At 44.9% G+C, this 24802-nt stretch overlaps 1 protein-coding gene across 2 annotated transcripts in view; it reads right to left on the reverse strand.

Moving 5' to 3' along the window:
* Nucleotides 1-915: 915 nt before the first annotated feature.
* Nucleotides 916-24802, reverse strand: part of LOC138528485 (sialidase-3-like) — a 237249-nt gene continuing 213362 nt past the window's right edge. For both annotated transcript variants that reach the window (XM_069640147.1, XM_069640148.1), the window contains exon 3: nt 916-9062. In XM_069640147.1, the coding sequence (XP_069496248.1) occupies nt 8097-9062 (966 nt within the window). In that variant the 3' untranslated portion in view covers nt 916-8096. The remainder of the gene's footprint in view (nt 9063-24802) is intronic.

A 24802-nucleotide genomic window follows, 5' to 3' on the forward strand; every position in this document is an offset into this window, starting at 1 on the left:
AAGTTTCGTTACACCCTTAAAGCTTTGCAATATGCCTTGAACGGGACTGTTAAGATTTTTTTTCTTTGTAAACTCCATCCTTGCTGTTTCGACATGTTTTTCCTGAACTGTTGAAAAGTTTTAAATGTGCCACGGTTTTTGCACCGCAGCTTCTTCTATTGGTTTTTCTGGCCGGGTAGTGAACAGTGTTAAGGGATTGGTACGATCACCCAAAGGGTATTGGAGGACCAAAGGAATTTATAAATCTCCTCTGCAACACTGTTCCTTGAGATGATCTCATAGGTACAAGGCACTATTCCAACCACAGTGCTGGCCAATGCCAATTACATACAAAGCCCATGTTGACCATGCCTGTCTGACTGTAGATAGTTGTACTGCTCTATTGACTTCTTCTCCATAATCACCTCCTGTGCTTTGCCAGATAGTAGCAGAGCTGAAAGTCTAAAGATTTGATCATAAAGTAGCATCTACTGTGAGAGGTACCTATGGTTAGAGTGGTTTGTGTATGGTCTAGATTAATATGGCAGTCTTGTGTGGAAGTCATTGTGGAAGTGGTGGATGCATTCCACGGCCATTCCTCTGAGCATGAGATTTTTGCTAGAGCGGCTTGCCCAGAGGGGCAGCATTGCTGCAAAACTGTTGTGATGTTTGATAGTTGCTTTGACAAGTATTTTGGAGGCAACCTGAGGGTTGAATCAACGGTTCTGCATCTGGGATAATCTAGTAAGGACAATGGGTTGAAGGAGGAGATCATTTCAATGTGAACCAAAAAGAAATGTGGCACTACAGTTGATTACCGTTGATTACGGTTAAAGGTGTGAAAATAAGTTATACAGCCAGAGAATAAAAGTCATGAAGAACCAGAAGGCAAGATTATCCCATAGGAACATGGATGGAGTGAGGACCAGACATGTATTTATTTATTTTATTTATTTATAACATTTTTGCAACGCCCAAAGCCAACAGTATCACAGCGTTTGGTACAATAGCAGAAACATAAGGTATATAACAGAGACAGGCAATAGACATGATTAAGCATTAGAATAAACAGTGTTAGTCACATTTATCAAACAGCCAAGTTTTTACAAGTCTTTTTGAAAAACTATATATGACTGTTCATTTCTGAGAGCCTGTGGTTAAGGGGAAGGAGCAGTGACACAAAAGCAAACACCTCCAGCTCTTTTGCTTTTGAAGCGTAGGGTAATCAGCAGGATGCTGGAGCTAGGTCGTAGAGAATGTGAGAATGTGCTGGCAGATTTTGTGAGATGCAGTCGTTGAGGTAAAGAGGACATTCCTTGTAGATAAAACAGTGTGCAATAGACAATGTTTTGAATTTGAACACAAGCTTTGATTGGTAGCCAGTGCGCTTCACGTCTGACTGCTGAAATGTGATCAGAACGCTTAAGTCCCAGGGCAGCATGAAATTGTTTTTTGTAATCTGTTTACATTGGCAGAGGAGGAGTGCTTGTGCGAGCGTGAGTCCGTTGCTTGGTGAGAGGAATTGCCTGCTCATGGAGATGAGTCTGGCTGTGTAGGCCGTGGCAGAGGCTAAGGCGTTAATGTGCCTGGTCATCGCTAGTTCTGCATCCAAGTGGACCCCCAATGTTTTGACGTGTTTCGGGACCGGTATTGATGTGCCATCGATGCAGAGAATGGCAAAGGCAGGATCCAGGTTTTTCAGCCGTTGAGGGGAGCCAAAAATGAGAAGCTCAGTTTTGTTACTGTTTGAGCATAGGTTATGGGTGGCCATCCAATTTTGGATAGTGCTCTATACTGTATTGATAGCCACAGTATCGCAGGAGTAGTCACCTGAGATGGGGATGAGAACTTGGGTATCATCTGCAAAGTTTGTGTAGATGATCCCCTGTGAATTCAGGAGGTTAAAAAGCAGCTTTGTGTATGTACTGTATAGAGTAGGTAATAAGCAGGAACCTTGTGGGATGCCTATTGGGGCTGGGATGGGGTCAGCAGCTGCCTCCCCAAGGAAAACTCTAGTGGTGCGACCACTGAGGAATGATTTAATCGATGTGGTTACCTCAGCTGAGAACTGGAAGTGCTGGCTGAGGTGTTGGCAGAGGGTGGCATGATCCACTAAGTCAAATGCGGCAGAAAGATCTGGTAGGAGGAGGAAGATAGCTAGGCACCCTGAGTCCCGGATACGATCCATTTGCATTCTTAGGTCCAGCCGGGCGGTTTCCATCCTATGTTTTGGGCAGGAGTCAGTCTCTTTCTGAGCAGGTGATTTTGCTCTAGGAACTGATGGACTTGTGTGTAGGCTAGGCGGTCAAGTATTTTCCATAGGAATGGGGCAGGGGTGATGGGGCGGTAGTTTGCAGGAATGGCAAGATCTAGCAAGGTTTCTTTTAGGAGTGAAGTGATCCAAGCAGCTTTGATGCTCGGGCGTACAGAGTTGGTCAGAAAGGAAGAGTTGGCAAAGTCAATAATGATGGGTGCTAGGATGGGCGTGCATAGCTTCACTATGTGCCCTGGACAAGGGTCACCTTTGCAGTTGGAGGGTTTTAATGATAGAATCGTTTTTAGGACATGTTTCTGTGAGACTTGGCAGAAAGAAAATGTGGGGGTGAGTGATGCAGCAGCAACACTAGACTGATCAGGGAGCTCACGTGAGTGGGCTTTGGCCACAAGGGCAGCTTTTCTGATGCTGATTATAGTGGGAAGGGTCTCTATTTTGTTTGACAACGCCTCTTGTGTGGTGGTGCACCAAGCTTTGTCTGAGCGACTGATGGTAGTGCTGGGGATTAGGGTTTCTAGTTCTCTCAGGATGTTTTATTTATTTTATTTACATGATTATAAAGCGCAGAAAGGTGTAGGCATCTGGGCACTTACATGAAACATGTAAGAAACAGACAAGACTAATATGCTGTAACCTGAATTAACGGGCTGTCCGGGGGTCTGAAATTAATTATTTGACCAGTGGGTTTTAAGGTTCTTTCTAAAAACCAGGTGGCTAGGTTCAAGTCGGAGAGTTAAGGGCAGCTTGTTCCAACGCTTTGCTGTCAGAGCAGGAAAAGCTCAGCCCAGTCCCGTGGCTCGAGTGTACGAAGACACTATGATCCTGCCTGGTGCCTCTGACCTCAATGAACGATTCGGAGTATATCGTGAGATCTTTTTCTTGAGGTATGTCGGTGCAGTGCTGTACAGGCACCTATGTACTAATGTCAAGGATTTCAATTGGATCCTCTCTTCAATCTTGAGCCAATGCAGTGCTTTCCTTCCCTCAGAAATATCATCTCTTTTCTTCGTACCTTTAATAATGTGTACTGCATTATTTACCATGATCCGGCATCTCTCTATGCATTTCTTAGTGTCCCCAAGCATAAGAGAGTTACCATAGTCCAAGCGGGACAAAATGGTAGCCTTAGCGATGGTGGCTGTGTTCTTCTTGCTCAAGAACGGGCAAATGGATCTGAGTAGGCGAAGATAATAAGAATTATTCTTGTGAAGGTAGTCTACCTGCGCCTCTCCTCCCAGAGATGCCTCCATAATCATTCTGAGTGTTTTGACCTGCTCTGACACTTGTATGCAAGTGTCCTTAATGTAAAAAGACTCACAGTCTGGCCCTATTTTGGTTCTCGATTGATGAGTACCAAAGATTATCATCTCTGTATTTTTACTGTTTAGGCACATCCAGTTGCCCTCCATCCAATTTTCTATAATGTTGTATAGTGCTGAGATTTTAGCACTATCTTTAATATGGTCACCCTCCAACTCTACCACCAACTGGGTATCGCCGGCGTAGTTTGTAAAAAAAACACGCTGACACTTTCCATTAGTTCACACAGACAACGCATGTATAAGTTAAAAAGACGGGGAGATAGGCAGGCTCCTTGTGGAACCCCGTAGCTTATGTGGGATGCCTTCTAAACCTTTCCCCCCCCAATGAATTTTTGCGTCACGATCAGCCAAAAAAATATGTCAACCATGCCAATGCTTTCTTGGAGCAGCCGGCCATTTTGTCCAACACCTGGATGGAGAAATGTTCTTTGGTGTTAGAGGCTGCGTTCGAGATTCTGACAATGTAGGTGTTAGCTTGCAGGGTGACTACTGATTTCTTGTAGTAGAGGGTGGCTGTGGCAAGAGCTGAGCAGTTGTTTTGGGAGGGTTGCCTTTTGCATAAGTGCTCAAGAGCCCTTTTCTTTCTTCATAGTAGGACTAGTTCTTCGGGGAACCCGGTGTTCTTGGGTTTGTGTGGTTTTGTTATGTTTGTTTTCAATGGAACATGTAGGTCTAGGGTGTGGAGCAAACAGGTGTGGTATTGGTAGCCAGGTCCTGAGGGATCCTGTTTGATGGCTGGGTGCATGCGTTATGTGTAGCCAGCAGAGTGGGCTTCAGAGCCTCTTGTGTCAAGTTGCATGTTTTGTGCACTAATATTGGCTTCTGCGCAGGTGTGTGGGGTGTGAGGGATTTGGCGAGGGAGAGATTGAAGTGGATGAAGTGGTGGTGGGACCATGTATTTATGGATGAGATCTCAATGGTTGTGTTGGCCGTGAGGATCCAATCCAGGGTGCGTCCTTTGGAATGGGTGGGTGCTTCTATCAGTTGGTAAGGTTCATGTATGCTAATTCTGATATTAGCGCTGCAGCTTTGGGGTCTCATGGATCGTTGAATCCGAGGTTGAAATCCCCTAGGAGGAAGATTTGGGTTCTTGGTTTCATAAGAGTGATGAAAAGGGGGATGTCGAGGTCAGGGTGTCTAAGACCATTTGGCTGTCTGTAGATCAGGAGTATGTTGTACGTGGTTTGAGGATTGGTAGAAAGCTTAAGAAGTAGCATTTTTAATCCTGGAATAGTGGGCACAGAGGAGGATCTGATATGTAGGGACGTTCTGGCTACTCCACCCTCTATAGCGCAAGCCTTGTATATGGTATAGTAGGGAGGGATGGCTAGGGTGAGCAATGGGCGAGAGGCATCGTGGAGCCATGATTCAGTGGTGGCTAGAATATCAAGGTGCTGCTCTAGTATCAGATCGTGGACATCAATAGCGTGTGCTCCAACAGAGAGGACATTGATTAGCGCACACTTTAGGGCCTGAGCCTGTTCGGCTGAGCAAGTAGGTGTCGAAGCCTGTTCTTCATTAGAGCGTAGTGGGTTGGGAGCACTGGTGCGAGAGCTGAGTCAGGCTAGTCTGGCTGTCCCTAACGAGGGGAGAGTGCAATTGTTGGGGGGGTGTGGGGGCTCTTGGGTAGAGGTTCTCGGCCTGAGGGTACGGGTTAGTACTTTGCATGACTGGGTGGATCCTATTGTATGCAAGGGTTGTTCCGTGACAAACATTTCTAAAAATACATCTCTAAATAATTGATCATTGCCTGTGGAATTGCAGTAATTTTGCAGCATCAGACTTTAGGAGCGTGCTGACAAAGGCGAATGAGGCGGGAAGACTTTCCAAAGAAGGCAATTTCCTAGTCCAGTATTTTACACAGTTTTAAAATAAACTTGGCAGCCGGACGACATCTTCTGTTAACAATTTGATGGAAAATCCAATATGATGCCAATAAACTATTAATGTAGCATTATAGAGCAAGGGAGGCATCATTAGAGCAGGATAATGACTCACCGCCAAGTTATGCCCATATAACTACTAAGTTATAGTATTTAAATGACAAGGTTGTCTTCATAACCTAAGCATTTTAATTGCAAACCTGGCTGAACAGACGCATACATAACATGAGCATGCATTAGGTGTAAGACGAAACCCCTTCTCTCTAACAAAATGGAGGCATTTTACCATGATTTTGCTTTCTCTTTGGTGAGTTCAATTAGATGTTGCAGCAGAAAAAAAGATCATCCCAGAGAGGAAGTCTCTTGATGAACGAAATTGTGCCTGTAAATTGCATTGTTCCCCTGTCTGCTTTTGAAGTCAAAATGTTCATAATGCAGTTAATACCATTAGTTATTGACCGCACTCCGAACATTCTAATTGCTGGACAGGAAGGAGGTCAATAACTATCTCCATGTGCTAAAGATCCATAAAAGCACATGGAGATCGTCACTGACCTCCTCTCAGCCAATCGGAATGTTTAGAATGCAGTCAATATCTACTGGTATTGACTGCATTGTGAACATTCTGTCTTCAGAAGGAGGCTGGGAAACAACAATGCAATTTCCAGTCAAGATTTTGTTCAACTAGTCAACTTTCTGAGAGGCCATTTCTTGTGCTGCAACATGACAGACGAAAGAGAAAGCTAAAACATCAGAATGTGCCAACACTTTCATTTAGAGAAACTGTTTACTTTTACATGATATCTAATGCATATTTATTTATTTATTGGATGTTTGTAAGGAGCCTGTACAACAAATGGTGTTTCAAGGCGTGTTAAACCTGTTTCATTTCAACCAAGTTGTAATTAAAATGCTTAACTTATGAAGACAACCATGTTATTTACATACTGCAAAATCAAACCACATTTAACTTACTAACTCAGTTTTTCTATTTACTTTACTCACTCGTATAGTACATTTTCGCTTCACCACCAAAGTTTCAAAACATTTATTTCTACTACCACTATGCGCCAATAGCCTTATCGACCTCAGGATTTTAACTCTTGGAATAATGACCCTTCCCTAATGGCCCTAGGCTTTGCCGCAGGCCATTACTTGGTAGTGTGTCATTACCCTGCGATAATTACCCCTTCCTTAATCTGTGAGGCTATATAAAAATGTTTTTGAGAGGAGAGGAGTTAGAAACCAGTAAGTCTACAGGTTCTTTCACTTCTAGCTACCTCATAATTGTCTCATGATTGTCTCCGCTCTCTGGGGTCTTTCCCTGCATTTTCATGTACTCCTTATTGATCAACTGCACAATAGTGATTATAAAATAAGCTTGAAATGTCGTGCAAAAATGATCAGTACTATATTTTTCTAGTGGTTCATTCCAGATTGCTCCTGCTTCTAAGCACTGTAATGATTGCTGAAGGGCTGAGTTGGCTCTGCTGGAATTTAGAACTGTGACTGCGGATCGCACAAAGATATCCGAGGGAGCGCTTAACTCTACTGTTATCAGTTCTGGCATGTTCTTGATCTTTTTCTCTTCTCTGTATGCATGTGTGGCGGGCGGTTTGGGTTTATTACTATATACATATTATCGAGCAGGCATCTGCGGCTTCATAGTCACACTTACATGGGCTTCCCAACTGAAAGTGATGAAACACTGTTCTTTATCATGTTTCCCCGTTGAACATGATTCCTGCACAACACATTCCCACTGAACTCAACCCTCACAACTTTGTATGGCAGTTCAGGGGTGGTTTACAAACTACAAAGCACAATTCCCCAATGAGCAGATTTTCAGTGGCCTGACGCACACCATTAGTGATGTCATCAATAACGGAATGTGTTATGTCATGTTTGACATCATCAATGAGGCCTTGAGCAGTGCAGTGGTGGTCCAGCAGTCAAGGTCACTTAGCTACCTTACTTAAGTGGCGGATAGCTGTTTTTTGTGTTGAACCATAACCTTAACATCACTGCAAGCAACGTTAAAGAAATGGCATGTTTTTTTATAAACGACACTCCTGAACCAGACCCTTTGAAGCACGTGCTTAACTGTGGCACACATAGCATCATTGACCTGTCCACAAGTCTTGCAGTGCCAGCCAGGGCCACGTCCGATTGCCTGGGCAGAAAGTACTAGGATCTTAGTTCTTGCTCTTCTCAAGGCGAGTGTCAAGATGTTTCACATCCAATAGTCATTTCTCTTTGCATTCTGGTTCTTGTAGTCCTGCGTTCATACTAGTAAAGCCCAAGTTTGAAGCATCAAAGTATAATGCAAAATAAGGACTGGATGATTTGCTCAACATGACCAGGGTCATGGAATACTGGGGCAAGTACTGAGTGGCAACACGTCCAATTTTTTCTTTTATATCTGAAGCGTTGCCAGAAACAAGGCTTTATTAGCAAAGCCTTGATAAAGCTATTGTTAGCGAAACGTGTTGCGTCACCTTGTATCTTGAATACGCTTCATAGAGATTGTGGATTGGAATTGTGTTATCTTAAACACTTGCCGCAGGCGGCAGAGAACTACCCTCCTCAGTGTGACGACCGAGCCAGCTAGCCCAAATGCAGCGGAGCGACCACAGATCATTTACGAAACTTTGCAAAAAAACTTTTCTTTTTCCGAATGTTCTCCAGAACGTCCTGCAGGGTAAACAGACAGAAGTCAATCCCCTCGTACGCCGTTTTCTCCCCGCACTCGAGTAAGATAGCGAATATGTCTGACCCTTTGCAGTGGGCCAGGTCGGAGGAAGCACTTGGGCCTTTGTAGATAACCCAGGGTTTAGACCAGGATTTTGACTGGTCGGGGGATGTGTTTAAATAAATCCCCAGGTCATGGCGCCCTCTTTTGGAAGGGTGTGAGAACAGAAGCCAGTGCAGGGAGTCCTGCCCTAACTTCTCCAGGCCCAGGAAGCTGATGGTACTTCCTCCACAGCCGCTTCTGGTCTCATTTAGCTTTTTGCTTTTTTCGACAGATTTGAAATCCCCCCCAACTTTGAAGCACATGGCTTCCACGCGTTTGCTTCCGGTGGTGCGCGCGTTGCAGTACAGCACGCTCTTGTCGTCCTCGCCCACGACTTCCGCCACCTGGCATTCTAAGGTTTCATACTTGCGTATGCCCTCGGAAGCCCGCCAGGTCTGGCCTCGGTCCTCGCTGTACAGGTAGAAAGACCTCGCTGTGGCGTAGCAGGGGAAGACACAGAGGCACAGGCATTTGGCGACATAGGCATAGGCGGGCACGATCAGAGCGCCGCTCAGCATCTGGATACCGTGTCCAGGCCCAACTGAAAATGTGGCCAGTTTCGGGAAGGTGTTCGCGACCGCTTCAGTCAGATCCTTGCAGGGGCTCCAGCTGATCCCACAGTCCTTGCTCTCAATGTAGCAGAGTTTGGTTTGGTTGCCACAGCGCCTCTGGCGCCCTTCAGACACACCTTCCTTGATGCAGTTAAAGAATAGGAACAATACTTGATTTATTTCCTCGAAGACCGGACAAGGGTTTAAAGTTCGGAATCCTTGGATAGTGGTGTGGTCCAAGCGTTGGCAGCCTTCCCACTGGAAAGGAAAACAAATATCTTTTAGTAACATGAAATAATGGACCACTGCATTCACACCCACACACTTACCCAGCGACCAAACAGTAGCACACGCCTTGACCTTCCAGACCACCACTTGATCCACCCCCAAATTCAGCACATCAGAAACCACACTCTCACCATCTATACATTTTTTAGTCACTAACATCTTATCATGCGCTTAAGCATCTACTGCCTTCTGAGATCATAACTGCTGCAAATAACTAGCATTTGGAAATTACAAGTTGAAAACATCTTAAATGAGAAAAACACAGTGAATTTAAATCGCCGTAACATAATTAAGTTGATACATAGTATCCCGATGTTACGCACAATAGGATCTTAGGACATTGCTGTGGTCGAATATATGTCAGAGGATCGACTAGATTGGGTCACTTTACACATCAAATCAAAGCTCATAGCGAAGCAATTACTTGACTCCAAAGAAGACCTGATGTTTTTTGGTTTCGATTTGCAGATCCTTGAGGAAAACATAATATCTAAAAACTGTTCCAAAATGACCCCTCCCGCGCAAGTGAGTAACGAACGAAGAAGGGAAGAACTGCGCGACCAATTAAAGTCTTCTTCTTCTTCCGCAGCAAATGGTACTCTTAGTATACCATGGAAATCACAATTACTAAAAAAGAGTCATCACTAGTAGATCATCAGTGAAAAGGTTTCCACTCACCACCTGGCTTCACGGAACACAAGAGGCTTTGCTCACTTATTTCAAGAGAAATGGCCATTATTAGATCAGTGCTCCATACTGTGTTTAAAGCAAACCTGGAGGCGTGAGATGCCAGCAAGCGACAGATATACAATCCTTTTTAATGCTGTGGGAAAGAATATGTTTGGTCGCCCTTTTGCTGGGTTGATTACGATGATCAGAAACAACTTGAATTGGATTATATTAAAATCTGAAAATCCAAACATGTTCACTCAAGCTACCACGTTACAACTCCCAGAGACCAACGATAGCCCTAAGCGCCATTTATTGATAATCAACGTTTACTGGAATCCAGCGATGATTGCTGAAAGCAAATTTATATCGTCAGTAACTGCTTTGATTGATGAGTGCCTGATATCTTTTGACGACCCTGTGATCATAGTGTGTGGTGATCTGAACTATTCTTGGTTTAATGAGCAAAAATACGTACATAAAATAAATAGCCCAAAGGGCCCTTCACAGCCACTCGAAATGGTGATCGTTGGATTAATGAGATGATGATGAGAGATTGTTTTATGTTAAATGGCTGCACCAGAGGAGACATTCCTGCTTCACATACATGGCACCGGGGTATCAGCTCAAAGACCCTTGATTACACCTGGGCTTCAAGAAATTTAAAAAGTAAAATCACAAACCTGACAACATTAAAAACTACGAAAAGTGATCATGATGCATTGCTGCGGACTTGGCAAGGGACATTGAAGACGAGCTCCAACGACAAATACAGTGGGCATATAACCACCAACAATTCTGCAACCAGGTTAAGAATAAATGCAAAGCAATTGAGCACTTTTACGGAAAAATATGTTGCAAAACATTGTTTGGCAGCCACTATAAACTACAGCCCGTTATTGTTGCAGTACAAAGCCGGGAAAACAAATTATAAGAGTAGAAACATATCCAACAAACATCCTTTCAGTGCAATTGTATCTCAAGTGATGAAATCATTGTACAGAGATCTGATACAGCTAAAAAGAAATCAAGAAAAAAATTGTGCTGCTCAAATGAAAAAACGGCGCCTTCAATATCGAAATTGGCTTAAATCATTTAACATCACGCGGGATCAGAAGAAAGCAGAAATGATGCTACAGCTTATTATACGCAAGGACATCCGACTGCTATGGGAAATAATTAACACAGGCACAGTGAAATCAGCCTATGAAATGGCAAACAGAGTAAATGGTGCAAGATGGGTCGCCCATTATTCAGCTATATTTGATACACAGACTGTTATGAGTGTAACACCTGATTCTTCAGTAAATGTTAAATGGCATACTGTCGAATCCACTGAAGATATAGAATGGGCTATTCAAAGACTAAACAATTCCACAGCAGCCGGTCCAGACGGCATCTCTAATGTAATGCTCAAAACAAGCAGCTCCTTATGGGCAAAGTTCATTGCCGCCCTATTTGGGAAGATTGCAGTGAGTAAGATCCTACCTGATTCTTGGGGAAAAGCAATCGTAATACCTGTATTTAAGAAGGGTGATCGTAATGATCCGACTAATTACCGTCCCATCACGCTCCTTGATACTATAGGGAAGGTGTTCGTTGCTTTCCTTAAAAAAAAACTTGCAGATTGGGCTGAACAAGCAACTGTGATTTGTAAGTGTCAAACGGGTTTTACCAAAGGAGTAGCCATAGAATTCAATCTGATTCTCCTAAACGCAATCAAACTCGAAAACCATGAAGAGCGATAAAAATCTATTTCTCGCTTTTATAGACCTGAAACAGGCTTTTGACACTATCAATCGAAGGAAATTATGGGAAAAACTTCACTCATGGGCGTGCCCTTTAAAGTTGTTACAACCTATTATAGCATTATATTGAAACACCACATTCCGCGTAAGATTAAATGCACAAGGCAATCTCTCTGATGAAATTCATACAACGAGGGGGGTCAAACAAGGCTGCCCCCTAGCAGCACTACTGTTTAAACTTTTCATATTGGATCTCCCTATTGCCTTAAAACAACCGAGGACGTTCCCCCCCTACCCCCGGACCTAAATAGACAGCATGTCTCGTGGGTCATCTATGCAGACGATATTGTCTTGTTAGACACCACACAAATTGGACTGCAAAGATCACTTGATGCTTTACAAAGCTATTGTGAAAAAAATGACTTAATAATTAAAATGAAGAAATCGAAGACAATGTCTTTTGGTCTCAGAGGAAATCGGCGTAAAAAAAAACTTCATCTGGAACCTAAAACAGGAAAAATTAGACTCAATAGGTTGCATACGCTATTTAGGAGTACGATTTAATATCTCAATACGAGAATGGAAATGGACTCAGGATCTACATGCAAAAATGCAGATGTTTGCCCTGCAAGGACTTAAATTGCATGCTGCATATGGTAAATTTACACTAAAACCGGTACTTTCATTCTACTTACAAAAAGTAGTACCTGCCATATCGTTTGGAAGTGAAGCAGGATGGAACATACCAGCTGAAATCTGGTGTAAATTAGAGGGGAGGTTCTGGGGTAAAGTCCTTCGATTGCCACAGAATCTCTCAATAGCAGTCATTTGATACGAATTAGGCATAGACTCGTTATATAGCACAGTTCTGCGGAAGTCAGTCGCCGCCTGGCGCAAAATGAGAATGCTCCCAGTAACTGGCCCATATGAAATCTTACAAAAAATAACCAACGATCAAATGTCTGATTTAATAAGTAAATGGGAACAGAAACTCCATGACATAATACGCAGGTTTGACCGCTGAGCTAGTGTTAAAAATGCCTCAAAGAGCTAAAAAAAATGGAGACGTTGGAATTGGATCCAGAGCAACGAAAAGCGGACCTTGGAACAGCGTTGCATGGACTTGATGAAACCCCCAAGTAGCTGTCCAAATTCCCCTCCCGCTACCATCGCAACCAAGTCATGAGATTGCGCTTCAACCTATATAAGACCAAAGAAATATTGATGGTGAAGCACGATCCGAAAACAGTTGATAATCAGTGCAGACACTGTAAAAAAGCTGTAGAATCAGTCAAACATCTGATAACTGAGTGCACGGACATCTCTGCCGTCGTTGCATCTCGCAGACTTTGCGCCGTAAAATGATAACCTAGATGAATGGTGGAGTTATTTAATTTCTGGAATAATCACAAGGTTGACTTGCGCGTTAGTCAACTTTATGGACTCTATACTATTAGAAAATTGATGTAACAGGAGGAGGGGATGGTGGGTTGTGATGTGTGTGAATTTTGTATATGAAAAATCATGTAATTAAAAGTTTGTTTTCTATGATTTAACTGAGATTACAATAAAATATATATATATATATATGTTTGCCTAGGCAGAAAATGTAAAATAGAAACAGGGAACCATAAAGTTCTGTCAAACGTAAAAAATATAATTTTACAGTAAATTACAGCCTTGCAAATCTGTGCATTTGTTGAGGTTTCCTCCCCACCCTGGCACCTGGGAAGAGAAACCATTGTTTCTAAAAGTGGCGCCATACTTTGAGCGGGGAGCCGCCATATTGAGCAAGGTTCACATTTCGGAGTCTTGTCCTCCAATTGAGATGTTATAGATACATTGTGCCAGACTCGTGCCTGTACCCCTTTTTTAAACGTTCACATCAAGGAATTGGCTGAGATGCTAAAACCGTGGCTCCAGACAGCATATCCACTCATTGGTCCGCAGCCTTCCGTGCCCTAATTCAGGGGTGTTCAACATGTGGCTCTCTCATCTGTCACCATTGACTATGTTGGGGAGAGCTGATGGGAGTTGTAGTCCGAAACATCTGGTGAGCCAAAGGTTGGAGACCCCGGCCCCAATTTAATGGTGTGTCTTCCATCTCCATGTGCAGGGATGTTTAAAGTCTGTAACCTTCTCCCTGTGGTGTTACAAATGGCCTTGAGGATATCAATAACTGAGTGGCACGCCAAGCATGGGGCTAAAGGGTTAAATGACCCCTTTAAATGTGACTAGCTAGTGTAGAAGCCGGTGTACACAGGCCAAAGTGCAGGTTTTTATTAACATAGTAGGACCACTATATATCCTAAGGAAACAGCTCCCACTAGCAGTGACAACAGGCAAAGCTGTGCGAATTGGCATTGTCTCTAGGTATCCTAATTCAACAGCTCACTCTAGTGGTGACAACAGGCGAACTTATGACTGCATCGGACAAACATATATCTGGCCTTTTATTATATTGTTAGAAAGCTGTGATATATCAAACGTCATTTCTAAAATGTGCATATATAGGAAAGTTATTCTATGCTCATTAACTATGGACAAAAACTCAACTGATCTGAATTGAACACTGGGTAGAAGAGATTAAAATCTCTGTAGAAGGATGTAAACATCTGGGTTTTTGGATGCGTTGAAGTTTGGCCATGCTCAGAAAAAGAGCTTCAATTACAGGGTGATGCGTGTTGATCCAGGGCTGAACTAGAGGTGCCCCGGAGCTCCTATTTTATCCCATCCCCCGTCAATTCATCCATGCATACATTGCTAGCTTGTGTTGCTCTCCCATCCCATTCCTTTAACCCCCCATGCTTGACCATTCCTGCTCTTCCTTTAGTTAATCCTTCTTCTTTTCCTCCATTCCTTGTCAGGTTTACCTGCCCGCTCTAGGACCAGGCATCCTTCCTTCTCCTCCAGCTCTTTCCCCAAATTTAGAAATCCCAAATTTGACTAAACTTAACATTTTTTATTCGTTAGCTTCTTTATTTACTGTCTTTTCCATACGGAACCTGCCTTCGTGACGGAAACAACCATTGTGACACCCAATACATCATACCCCATGTTCCTTGTCGACCATGCCCTGACCTAAACCCGCCCCTCCAGCCCTCTTTCTACTATTACCAAACGTAATAGGGTGAGTTGACGGGTTATTTCTGCTGGTGCCCTGGCCTGTAAATAGGATAACCAGCTTGTGAGCAGCCATTTGGGTGTTGTTCGCCAGCCAATCAGGGCGGGCACATGGAAGGACGTGGAGACCTCTTCCCCTGTGGGGCCCCTTTGGAAGTCACAATGTCAATCACACTAAGGTCATCGTTTTCAAGTTTGACGAGAGGCTGCTTTATGTCAAGGCATGTCCATTTATAACAAGTCGCCATCTTCTGGATATTGACTGATACTTTGTAAATTGTTTGTCCCTTCCCTCTACCCCATCAATCCCTCGCTATATGCATATCCACTGGTTTCACCACGGCTATTTCTTTATTGCCCCATACTTGCCCTTCCCTTGCTCTCTTCACTCTCAAGGCTACCTTCCCACTCTAAGCCAACTATCCTTCCTTCTCCTTTCATTCTTTTCGTAGTTTAACAAAACCCAAACTGTACTCAATATTTTTATTTCTCAACTTTTTTTCTTTGTTGGGCCTCATACGAGTATGGCGGGGTGGGAAATAAGCGGCGGTGACGAAATTACCACCACTTTTCCTGCTCTGTCATTGTACTATGGATGCTGGAAGTAATCCTCCCACTTTCCGCCCAGAAATCAGCAAAATTGGGGGAAATATCACAGTGGTAATTCCACCAGCGGTAATTCCACCGAAATCCTAAATTAACGGGGACTAACAACGCCACCGCCACTACTAATACAGGGGGTAATGGTAATCTCATTGGGCAGCATTCCAGCAGATTTACCGCTGGACTACCGCGCTACCTGTAATAAAGCCCAATCTTTTTAATCCGGCACTCAGTGGAACATTCTCAAGATGGTGTTCTGCAGCCCACCTTCTGCCTGCCTTTCCATCCACTACATCCATCTGAATTCATTAAATAGATTCTCGTTCTTAAAAATGGCAGGAATGCGCTGTCTGGTCCAAAACATGGCTGGAATTTCGCTCTTGACGATCTTGCACATCATGAAATTCCGTTTTGCAAAAAAACAGCCCTTTCTCTGGTAATCTCCTTTCTAGCCAGGCCAATCACTGCAGGTTCCTTAGTCCCTCGCTACTTTTGTGATAAATAGACACAGCACCTCTGCACACTGTTGGGTGGGCCGGGAGTACAGGCCACTCTCATGAAGGGCTCCGCAAGACAGGCCTTCTGCCGGGGAGGCTGCGCTGGCGCAGCACCAAATAATACGCATCAGGCGGTAGTCTGGTTGCATTGACTGCCGAACGGGCGCTTGTTCTTCTTCTTGCTGATAGATTTGTATCCATCAGCTGTGATCTTTGGATACCGAGGCTTGAACCTCATTACTCCATCTTCTCGGGTTGAGTATGTAGTCATGGGTTTGTATTCTTCTTGGTCTGTGTGGTCTTGTCACAGTAGAGCTGGTTTCACAGGGTCTTCGCAGTGATGGGTCCCGCAAGCTGCTCGACCCTTTTTATTAGGCATTTACACGTGATCACAGCCGTCCCTGTGGGTGACGTGCTGTGATCACTTGGACCACAATCATGTGACTCGGCACAGGGCGATAGTTACAACACACAGCATTTCACGTCCTTGGTCTGCAGCCCTGGAAAACCTTTGCTGCTCACCATTTTTGCTACCTGGACAACTCCAAAAAACATAACTGCGACCGAGGCACAGAACTGGCTGCCCTCTCAGCACAAGTAGCAGACCTTTCTGGCCTGTAACAACAGCACCTGCAGGATCTCTGCTGATATCGCTCTCCGACAGGCTTTGGCAACGTGCTCACCTTGGAAGCGAGACAACGTGGAGCAACACAGGTTCGATCCCCGGGTCTGCGCTTAGAAACCTCTGGGTATTAAGCAAGTAATAAATAACATGTCATATCATTGCCTTGCCCACACCTCTATCCTACTCCTTCTCACCTCTCCCACCAACACAATCTTGCTTTTATCACCACTGGCACTAAACCGATTTCATAGAGGGATTGTATACAGTGTACAGCATTGTCCCTTGTCGATTCCCTGAGCTTCTGCCCCACACTTATCCTAGTGCATACTCCATTTCCTTAATGTGTGGCCCATGCCGCTCATCAAAACATCTGCATGGAATCCGCGATCCCATCTTCCAATAACACAGGCACCTGCAAATTCCTAGAACCCACATATCCACCATCGCTGGTGTTATCCACAAATCGCCCACTGGTGCCAGCCCACTGTGAACGAGTCAACGCTTCTGCAATGCAGTTCTGCACTCCTGGAATATGCCTTGACCTGAAAACAACACCCGGTTTCACACACAACAATAGTATCCTGTGCAACAATCTGGACACCCACTTAACACCGCTTGTCCACAGTGTGTTAAGCAGGCTCTTGTTGTTACTACAAATGTTGCCCTTGTGTTTTTCCATTCCCCGGCCAATAGTAGCTGCACAGTCATCAGCACCAGGAAAAACTCCAGGAAGGTGATACCATGCCTTTTTCTTCTCCGTGCATCTGACCACACTTTGGCACACCATTTACATTTCCCTTTCCTAGGGACCCACGGTGTCTGTGAAAATCTCCACTCTTTAGGACCGGATCCACTGGGATCCACATCCATACTTGCCAACATGACCCGGCCCTTATTCAGTCCTGGTTTTTTCTTTGCATTCTGGGACTTGTCTGAGTTTTATAATGGGTAAAGTCCCAGGAGGCAAAGAGAAAACCAGGACTGGAAAAGCACCTACAGATTGGAATGGGTCATGTTGGCAAGTATGCACATCAACAATCCTTTGTATTCAATTCAAAGATCCACATATTCACAAAATCCAAAAGGGCATGTTTAAAATTCCTCGGCATGTAAAAACAACATATTAAAATCTGTCAAACAGCATTTACCACCACCATAAGAAAGTTTGCATACATCAGTAATACATGTCTGTGTGTCAACCAGACCATGGTAAGAATTATACACCCGACCCTCTGCAGGGCATGCAGAAGCCCAGGATGCCCAGGATACCCAAGCGCCATGAAGCAGGAAACCTACACGATAAGATGGCCACCCGGCAACTGCGGAAAGTAACCCTCAGGCACTTAGCTGTGTGCATAAATCTGATTGGCTAGAGCACATTCAAAGGAACAGTCCTGACCGGAGCCGGCCGAATCCAAAGGCTGTAGCCTAAGGCTGAATACACTCTCAGCAGGTCTCCGCAGCTCCCGGCAAAAACCGCAACTTGTGGGGTACACCATGAACGGCTCCTTGGCGAGTGCACCACTGATATGATCCACCCCATGAAACCTGTGTCCATCCATATTAGCAGGCGCTGAGCCCTGCCACACAGGTAACTCAAACCGCAAGATCCACCTAACTATGTCGCCTTCCCTACCTGACCATATGACTGTAGCGCCCTCATACTTTCTACCAAACGCCCTCCCACTCCAATGTACTCCCACTAAATCCACCCCCCCATTGTCACACAGGACCCACTGTCACACTGGCCTTCCCACCATGCCAGCGGAAAGAAAGGGATATGTGCCTGTCCTCGCGTATAAATCAACGGCATGCGCTGTTGCAATCTAAGACCCACTGGCCCGCCCCCACAAACGTTTGTTACAGGCCAAAAGCCACCCCTACAACCGAAACGCTTGCTCTGAGCATAGCCTGCCTCACCAAGTACCACGATCACAGGTTCTTGGCCACACCCTGGAAAAACCTTTGCCGGAATAGGCGACCGTTGGGGCCTACACCCAGAGTCTTATCGACCCAGAATCCAAACCCTATTGGCATCACCACCCACGCCCACACGACCTCCTGTTTCAGTGAGCCTATCGCCAATACCCTTCCCGACAACATGGGGACCAAGCCTAATGACAATATTATGCAGGAAGCCAATGGTACCCTGTATGCCAGCACATGTATTGAGCCCACTGCCATTACTATGTATGAAACTAAAGGTACCCTGCTTACCTCCCTATGTATTGAGCCCACTGCTATAAGGATTCATGAAGCCAAAAGGCCCTATCAAGCCTAACACCAATGCTACATCCCAGGCCCTAGGGACTGTGAAACCTATTAACCCCTCCAAGGCTACAGCTAGCGGCACTCTTGAGACGACTGCCCCACTCCTGTGTGAAATAACACCATCATCACAACCTACAGCTTCCCCTAGGACGGATGCCACATCCAAACTGGCAGCAGACCCTGCTACGCCTAATGCTAATGGTATCCCGGAGCGTACACCCCTCACCCTGCCCATCGCCCCCGGCTCCACTGAAACTGGGCCTAGCACACCCGAGGAATCAGCCTATGTCACAGCCGAGCTCACCACCATTGAGCTTAATGACACAGCCAACAAACACCCCACTCTAAATATGACCGGAAACCTTACTTCCACGACAAACGCTATTAGATCCGATAACACTACCCCCTCAGAGGTGACTTCAAAACCTATCGAAGGAGCCCTCATCAATATCAGATCCATGGGCGTAATATTAGGGGGGGACATGGGTGTTTGTCCCCCCCACTTTCATGGCACACTATTTTGTCCCCATTAATTTGGCTGGGGCACCTTTTCTTCAGGTGTCATGTGCCCCCCAGCATTTTCGGCAAAGTTACTCCACTGACCAGATCCCTCCTAGCCCACTCCCTCGACATCTCTGACACAGCAAACAATCTTGACCTCCTTGCCATTACGGAAAGCTGGCTGCATGCTTCGGCGGGTCCTACCCTATCTCTCGCCATCCTGGTTAACTAAACCATCTACCGTAAGGAAAGAACCTCTACTAAAGGAGGAGGAGTAGCCATAATAGCCCTAAAAAACATAACTATCAGAGAAATGCCAGACCAACTCTTCAACTCTGTAGAACTACTATCCATCAAACTATCCCTATCTAACACTGCCACACTAACAATCCACACCATTTACAGACCTCCAGGCCATATATCCTCCTTTGAGGAAGACATAACTAATCTCCTCTCTAACAATACTAAACCTTCCTCCAGAATAATCCTTATGCGAGGCATAAATCAAGGCTTCAACAACCCTGTACACTTGAATGCACTGACCATAGCCAACTACTTGTCAGCCTTAGGCCTGACCCTCCTGATCATGGGCCTAACCAACGACAAAGGTCGCACATTAGACTGGCTGGTGCACATGAACAGTAACACCAGCATCATATCAAACACCCCATGACCTTGGTCAGACCATAACATTATCATGTTTTATATTCCCAGTAATAATCTACCAAACACAATCTCGCCAATTGCACCTACCTGCCTCTCTAGAAACTCACGTAACATTAATCCTGCAAGCATGCTCCCATTACTGCAAACTATAACTAACTACCAATACACTGATAGCGATCCCAATCCTATGGTGGATTTATACAACCAAACCCTCCTGCTACCCATCGACAAGGTTGCTTGCTCCATTGAGAACGCGCAAACTTAAACCACAATCACACCTGAATGCCTGGTTTACCCGCAGCCTTAAAATCGTATGCTCCTCCAAGCGAGCTGCAGAGGCCCTATGGAAAAAATCCCAGTCACTCACGAACAAAGACCTTTTCATCTCCTCTTCTAAAACCTACAAACAGGCCATCCGCCACACCTAAAGTGCAACCTACAACAACCAAATACATAAAGCCAACTCAGCACCTAGAGAGTTATTTGGCATCCTGCGCAAATTGGAAACCCCTATTACTCACCCTGACAGCTGTGCCAAGGAACGCACCTGGTGCATCAGTATCCAAAAGGCACTCACTGAAAAAATTGCCACTCTCTACACCAAAATCGAAAAAAAAATATGTTCTACCACAGTAGGAATCGCCAATACCACTGCCATCCCATCCTTTTGAGCCATTCGCTTTCAACCCGGTCACTGTGTCTTAAATTACCAAAAGCAGAGAAGGCCTTCAGCCCTCAAGATGCCAATGTGACATCTGCCCGGCTCCCATCAGACTGCATCACTGAACTTGCCCCCTTTATCGCAGCACTCAATAACAAGTCTTTCTCAGCAGGCAACGTCCCCAACAACCTTAAAGATGCCTGGGTACTTCCACTGCTAAAAAAGCCCATACTAGACACGAACAATCCAACTAACTACCGCCCCATCACAACAGCGTCTTTCCTTCTGAAAATACTGGCCAGAGCAGCATATATGCAAATCCAGAAATACATGGAAACACACAATTGGCTTGGCCTGCGCCAATCCGGCTCCCGCCCCGGCCATGGAACCGAAACAGCACTCCTGGACCTAAAAATCCAAATGGAAGAAATCTTAGACAGCGGAAATCTAGCAATTCTGCTCCTGTTAGATCTCTAAGCAGCCTTCAATTTAGTCAACCACAAAATACTATGCCAACACCTCTCAACAGCCACTTATTTCTCTCCCACGGCCATAACTTGGATAGAGTCCTTCCTTTCAAATCGCACGATGAGGGTCTTCTATAACACAGCCGCGGTCCCCCATTTCCTTGTCTCCTGTGGGGTCCCCCAAGGATCGTACGTCTCACCGACGCTTTATAATATCTTCACAAAGCCGCTCTTCAAATTACTGGACACCGTGCTCCTATACAAACTAAACGGATGACACCCACATTCTTGTGCCCATCACGAGTAACCACAATTCTGACTCTACTGCACTAAACCTAATTTACCAAACCATCCAAATCTGGATGACCCATCATGGTTGGTCTATGTCTTAACGATGAAAAAACAGAGATACTCCTCATTGGAACTCAGTTTCGCCTTACCAAACTACAAGACAACTACAAATCCTTCACCATTGACGGAAACCCCATTCCTGTCTCCAAATCAGTATAAACATTGGGGTTCTATTTAGATTCCTCGCTCTCCCTCACAAGACATGTGAATGTAATAGCCTCTGCTGCAGCATACACGACCAAATTCATCAATGCCTGCAGACCCTTCTTATCCCCGGAGAGCTGCATTACACTAGCTAGAGCACTGATCCTCTCAAGAATCGACTATTGCAATGCACTCTTTGGAGGTTCAACATCCAGCAACATAAAAAAACCTCCGAATCATACAAAATAACGCCCTAAGAGCTGCCTTAAACATACCAGAAAAAGAGCACATCCCATCTGCCAGACGAAACGCCCATTGGCTCCCGGTACAAGATCACATTCTGTTCAAAACATTGTCTCTCACTCACAAATGCCTCTCTAACACTGCACCTCATACCTATCGAGCAAAATGTTCAAAATCTCCATCCACCGGCACGGTCCGGGACGCCTACTCACACCTACTTCCATCCCCAGATACACACATCTCATTGGGCCTTCCGTAAAAGCCTTAAAACCTGCCTTAAAACCTGGCTTTTCTTGCAAAACCCCAAAACCCTATAGACCACTCTGCCTCTCCAGGTAGGACCTGCGTCCTCTGTCATCTCCGACTTATGCTACTTGTATGCGCATCTTTGTAACCAGCAGCCAGTCTCATGTGTTATGTACTTTTACCTTCTGTCTCTTACCTATGTTCTCTTACCTGAATGTAATCAGCGCACAGATGCCTACGGGCTGAGAGTGCTCTACTAATGCTAAATAAATAAATAAATAAATAAATAAATAAATAAATAAAGAAGTACCCAAGTTGTAAAATTCCTAGACATGTTCAAACATTCACACTTGTATATTAAAACCGATCACACATATGGACTCGCAAGCAGGGCACAGAATGCAGAATGTTCCCAAACCTTCGGCATGGTGAGCTATTCATTCTGATGAAATACATTAAACAGGACTTTCCATCTTCACTCCTTAGTCCCACCTAAATAGGACCCAGTGAGATCACTCTTCGATGGCTCTAAATAGCCTTAGTTCCTCGTGACCGTGCTCTGCTGAGATATGAGCCCATGTCAACGGTAACTTTCGCCTCTGAACACGAGTGTAAAAACATAAGGGCAGGTCTATAGTGTTTTAGCCCACTTTCCCTAAGAATATTTGTCAGACAGATCTTTATGCTATCTGCATTGATAGGACAAAACAGAATAAAATGGACCAGGTTCTCTATAGCACTGCATATACAGTGTTCGTTTACACCCCCTTTCCATCTACAGGTGCGCCCTGCCAGAACATCCAGCCTCACCCTCGTGAGCAAGGTCCTGTGAATTTACTTAATGAGATGGTCTTGATCACTCTCCAGAAAAGGGTCCCCTGCCGACACACTACACAGCTCCTTCCTGCTCTTCAGCAACGTCTTGACAGATTGGTCACAAATGAGAGGTATCCCCCGGATAGGTCTAAATGGAATGTACACCCTGACCTGTGTGCTAGCCAGCATCCCATCCTCCCTTTTATCCGCCAAAAGCTGTACAATCCTGAGATTCTAATGACTTTTAGGAATCCTAATCAGTGATTCATGATCATAAAAACAGGATCCCAGGCCCAACCTCTGTAAGAATGATTTAGCTTAAATGAGCCTGTCAATTCTGCTCCAACTTTTTAATGATGTACTGTAATGAGCAGAGTATGCTTTGCAGGGGCATAAACACGCTGAGCTAACCACACTGCATATTAGGCATCTAGCCTGCTCTATTGGGTAATAGAGCTGATAGCTTATTCGAGGATTGTACTGAATGCTGGCAATCTTAGACTATGCTTCCTACGCGCCTAGTTTAGTGAGCTACATGTAATAATAATAATAATAATTTGGCATTTATAGAGCGCTACGGACCCTCAGGTATCTGAGCGCTGCTTATTATTACCCACGGTGTGTGGTGCTCATTTATCGACCTCGGAAGGATGAAAGGCTGAGTTTGGCCCCGCCGGGATTCGATGGAAAAGCACAAAGATGCTCATTAGGGGTTAATCGCAATACATGTATTTGTCGTCCCTTAAACAGACTGCTTTCGCAAGAGCTGCTTTGCCATTCATTATAAAAAGGTATGCATTCGCACGAGAATAGCAAGCCAAAAGTACATGCTGACCCGGGCACTGATATGGTGCATTCCAGAGAAGAAACAGCGATTTGAATCGATACAGCATTGGGTTTTTCCACTAGAAAACATGTTTTTGCACTGAAGGTTCAAGAAAAGTTACGTCACCTTGAGTGACAGGCCCACCTGATAAAAAGTTTGCACACAAGGGGGGCGTGGAGGACTCATCTGTGGGCCTTACTCTGTGCACATGTAAGGCGCCTGGAATCGAATGCATACCCCTGTGCAGAGATTCCTACACAGTCATATCTCACCTATACGTTGACTCCAGAGAGGGGAAAAGACGTGTCCAGTGCTGTCCAGAAGGGAAGCGGGGCAAGCTGCTAGGCTCAATGGGTCCTTCATGTGGCATGTTCGGCTTGCGTATCTAGGAATGTAATATTTTGTGCTTTGTGTATTTGTGATTTATAACTTGCATTCTTCCCATTCTACTAACTTGCTGATTTTTCCATGTTATCTATATTCATTGTCAAATAAAGTATGTCATATTCTGGTTTTGGCTTTTTCTGGATTGAGATCATTGTGTGTCCCAAAGTTTGAACTTGTAGAGTGAAAGAGAGTGCCATTTTGTGTTTGGGCTGGTCCCGGGAACATGCTCACACCCTTCACATTATACTTGGCGTTGTCTTTGAGGATTTGTGAACACAATGCCATTCTGGAAAAAGAAGGGAAAAACTGAGCACATTGATGAGGGAGGAGTTCTCTGCCACATCCCCGGAGGGTCAGATACTAATGCATTATCATCCATGTCAGATTATTTGCATCGGCTCTCTGCACCGATGGCTTGGCACATGCTTAAAAACAAGCTTTTCCCCTCCAGTAAGCAGGGAATCCCAGGCTGATTTATCGTTTGGGAAAAGTAAAAGGGAGTAGATCGCAGCAAGCAGTGTGGGCTGGCTGTTCCTGCATGCGCTTCCGGAAAATGCATAAGAACAAATTGCTTAAAGATGCGCAGATTCGAAAATTAAGTAATGAGATTTCCCTGTTAAAAGAACAGCAAATTGTTATGAAGGAGCAGGGGCGTTGCTAGGGGGGGGGGGCTAAGGGGGCTATAGCCCCTGATCTTTTGGTTGTAGCCCCGGATAGAATCTCAGGAGCTACAGCCAAAAGACTAGCTAGCCCCCAGTCCCAACAGTTCGGACATCAGCTTAGCCCCGGGTCTTTTCCAGACCTAGCAACTCCCCTGTGAAGGAGACACTTGAGTCTGCAGTAAAGCGGTCTCACCTAATGGAAAA

The sequence above is a fragment of the Ambystoma mexicanum genome, chromosome 7q, assembly GCF_040938575.1.
Source record: "Ambystoma mexicanum isolate Mex_15411 chromosome 7q, UKY_AmexF1_1, whole genome shotgun sequence".
NCBI classification, from domain to species: domain Eukaryota; kingdom Metazoa; phylum Chordata; class Amphibia; order Caudata; family Ambystomatidae; genus Ambystoma; species Ambystoma mexicanum.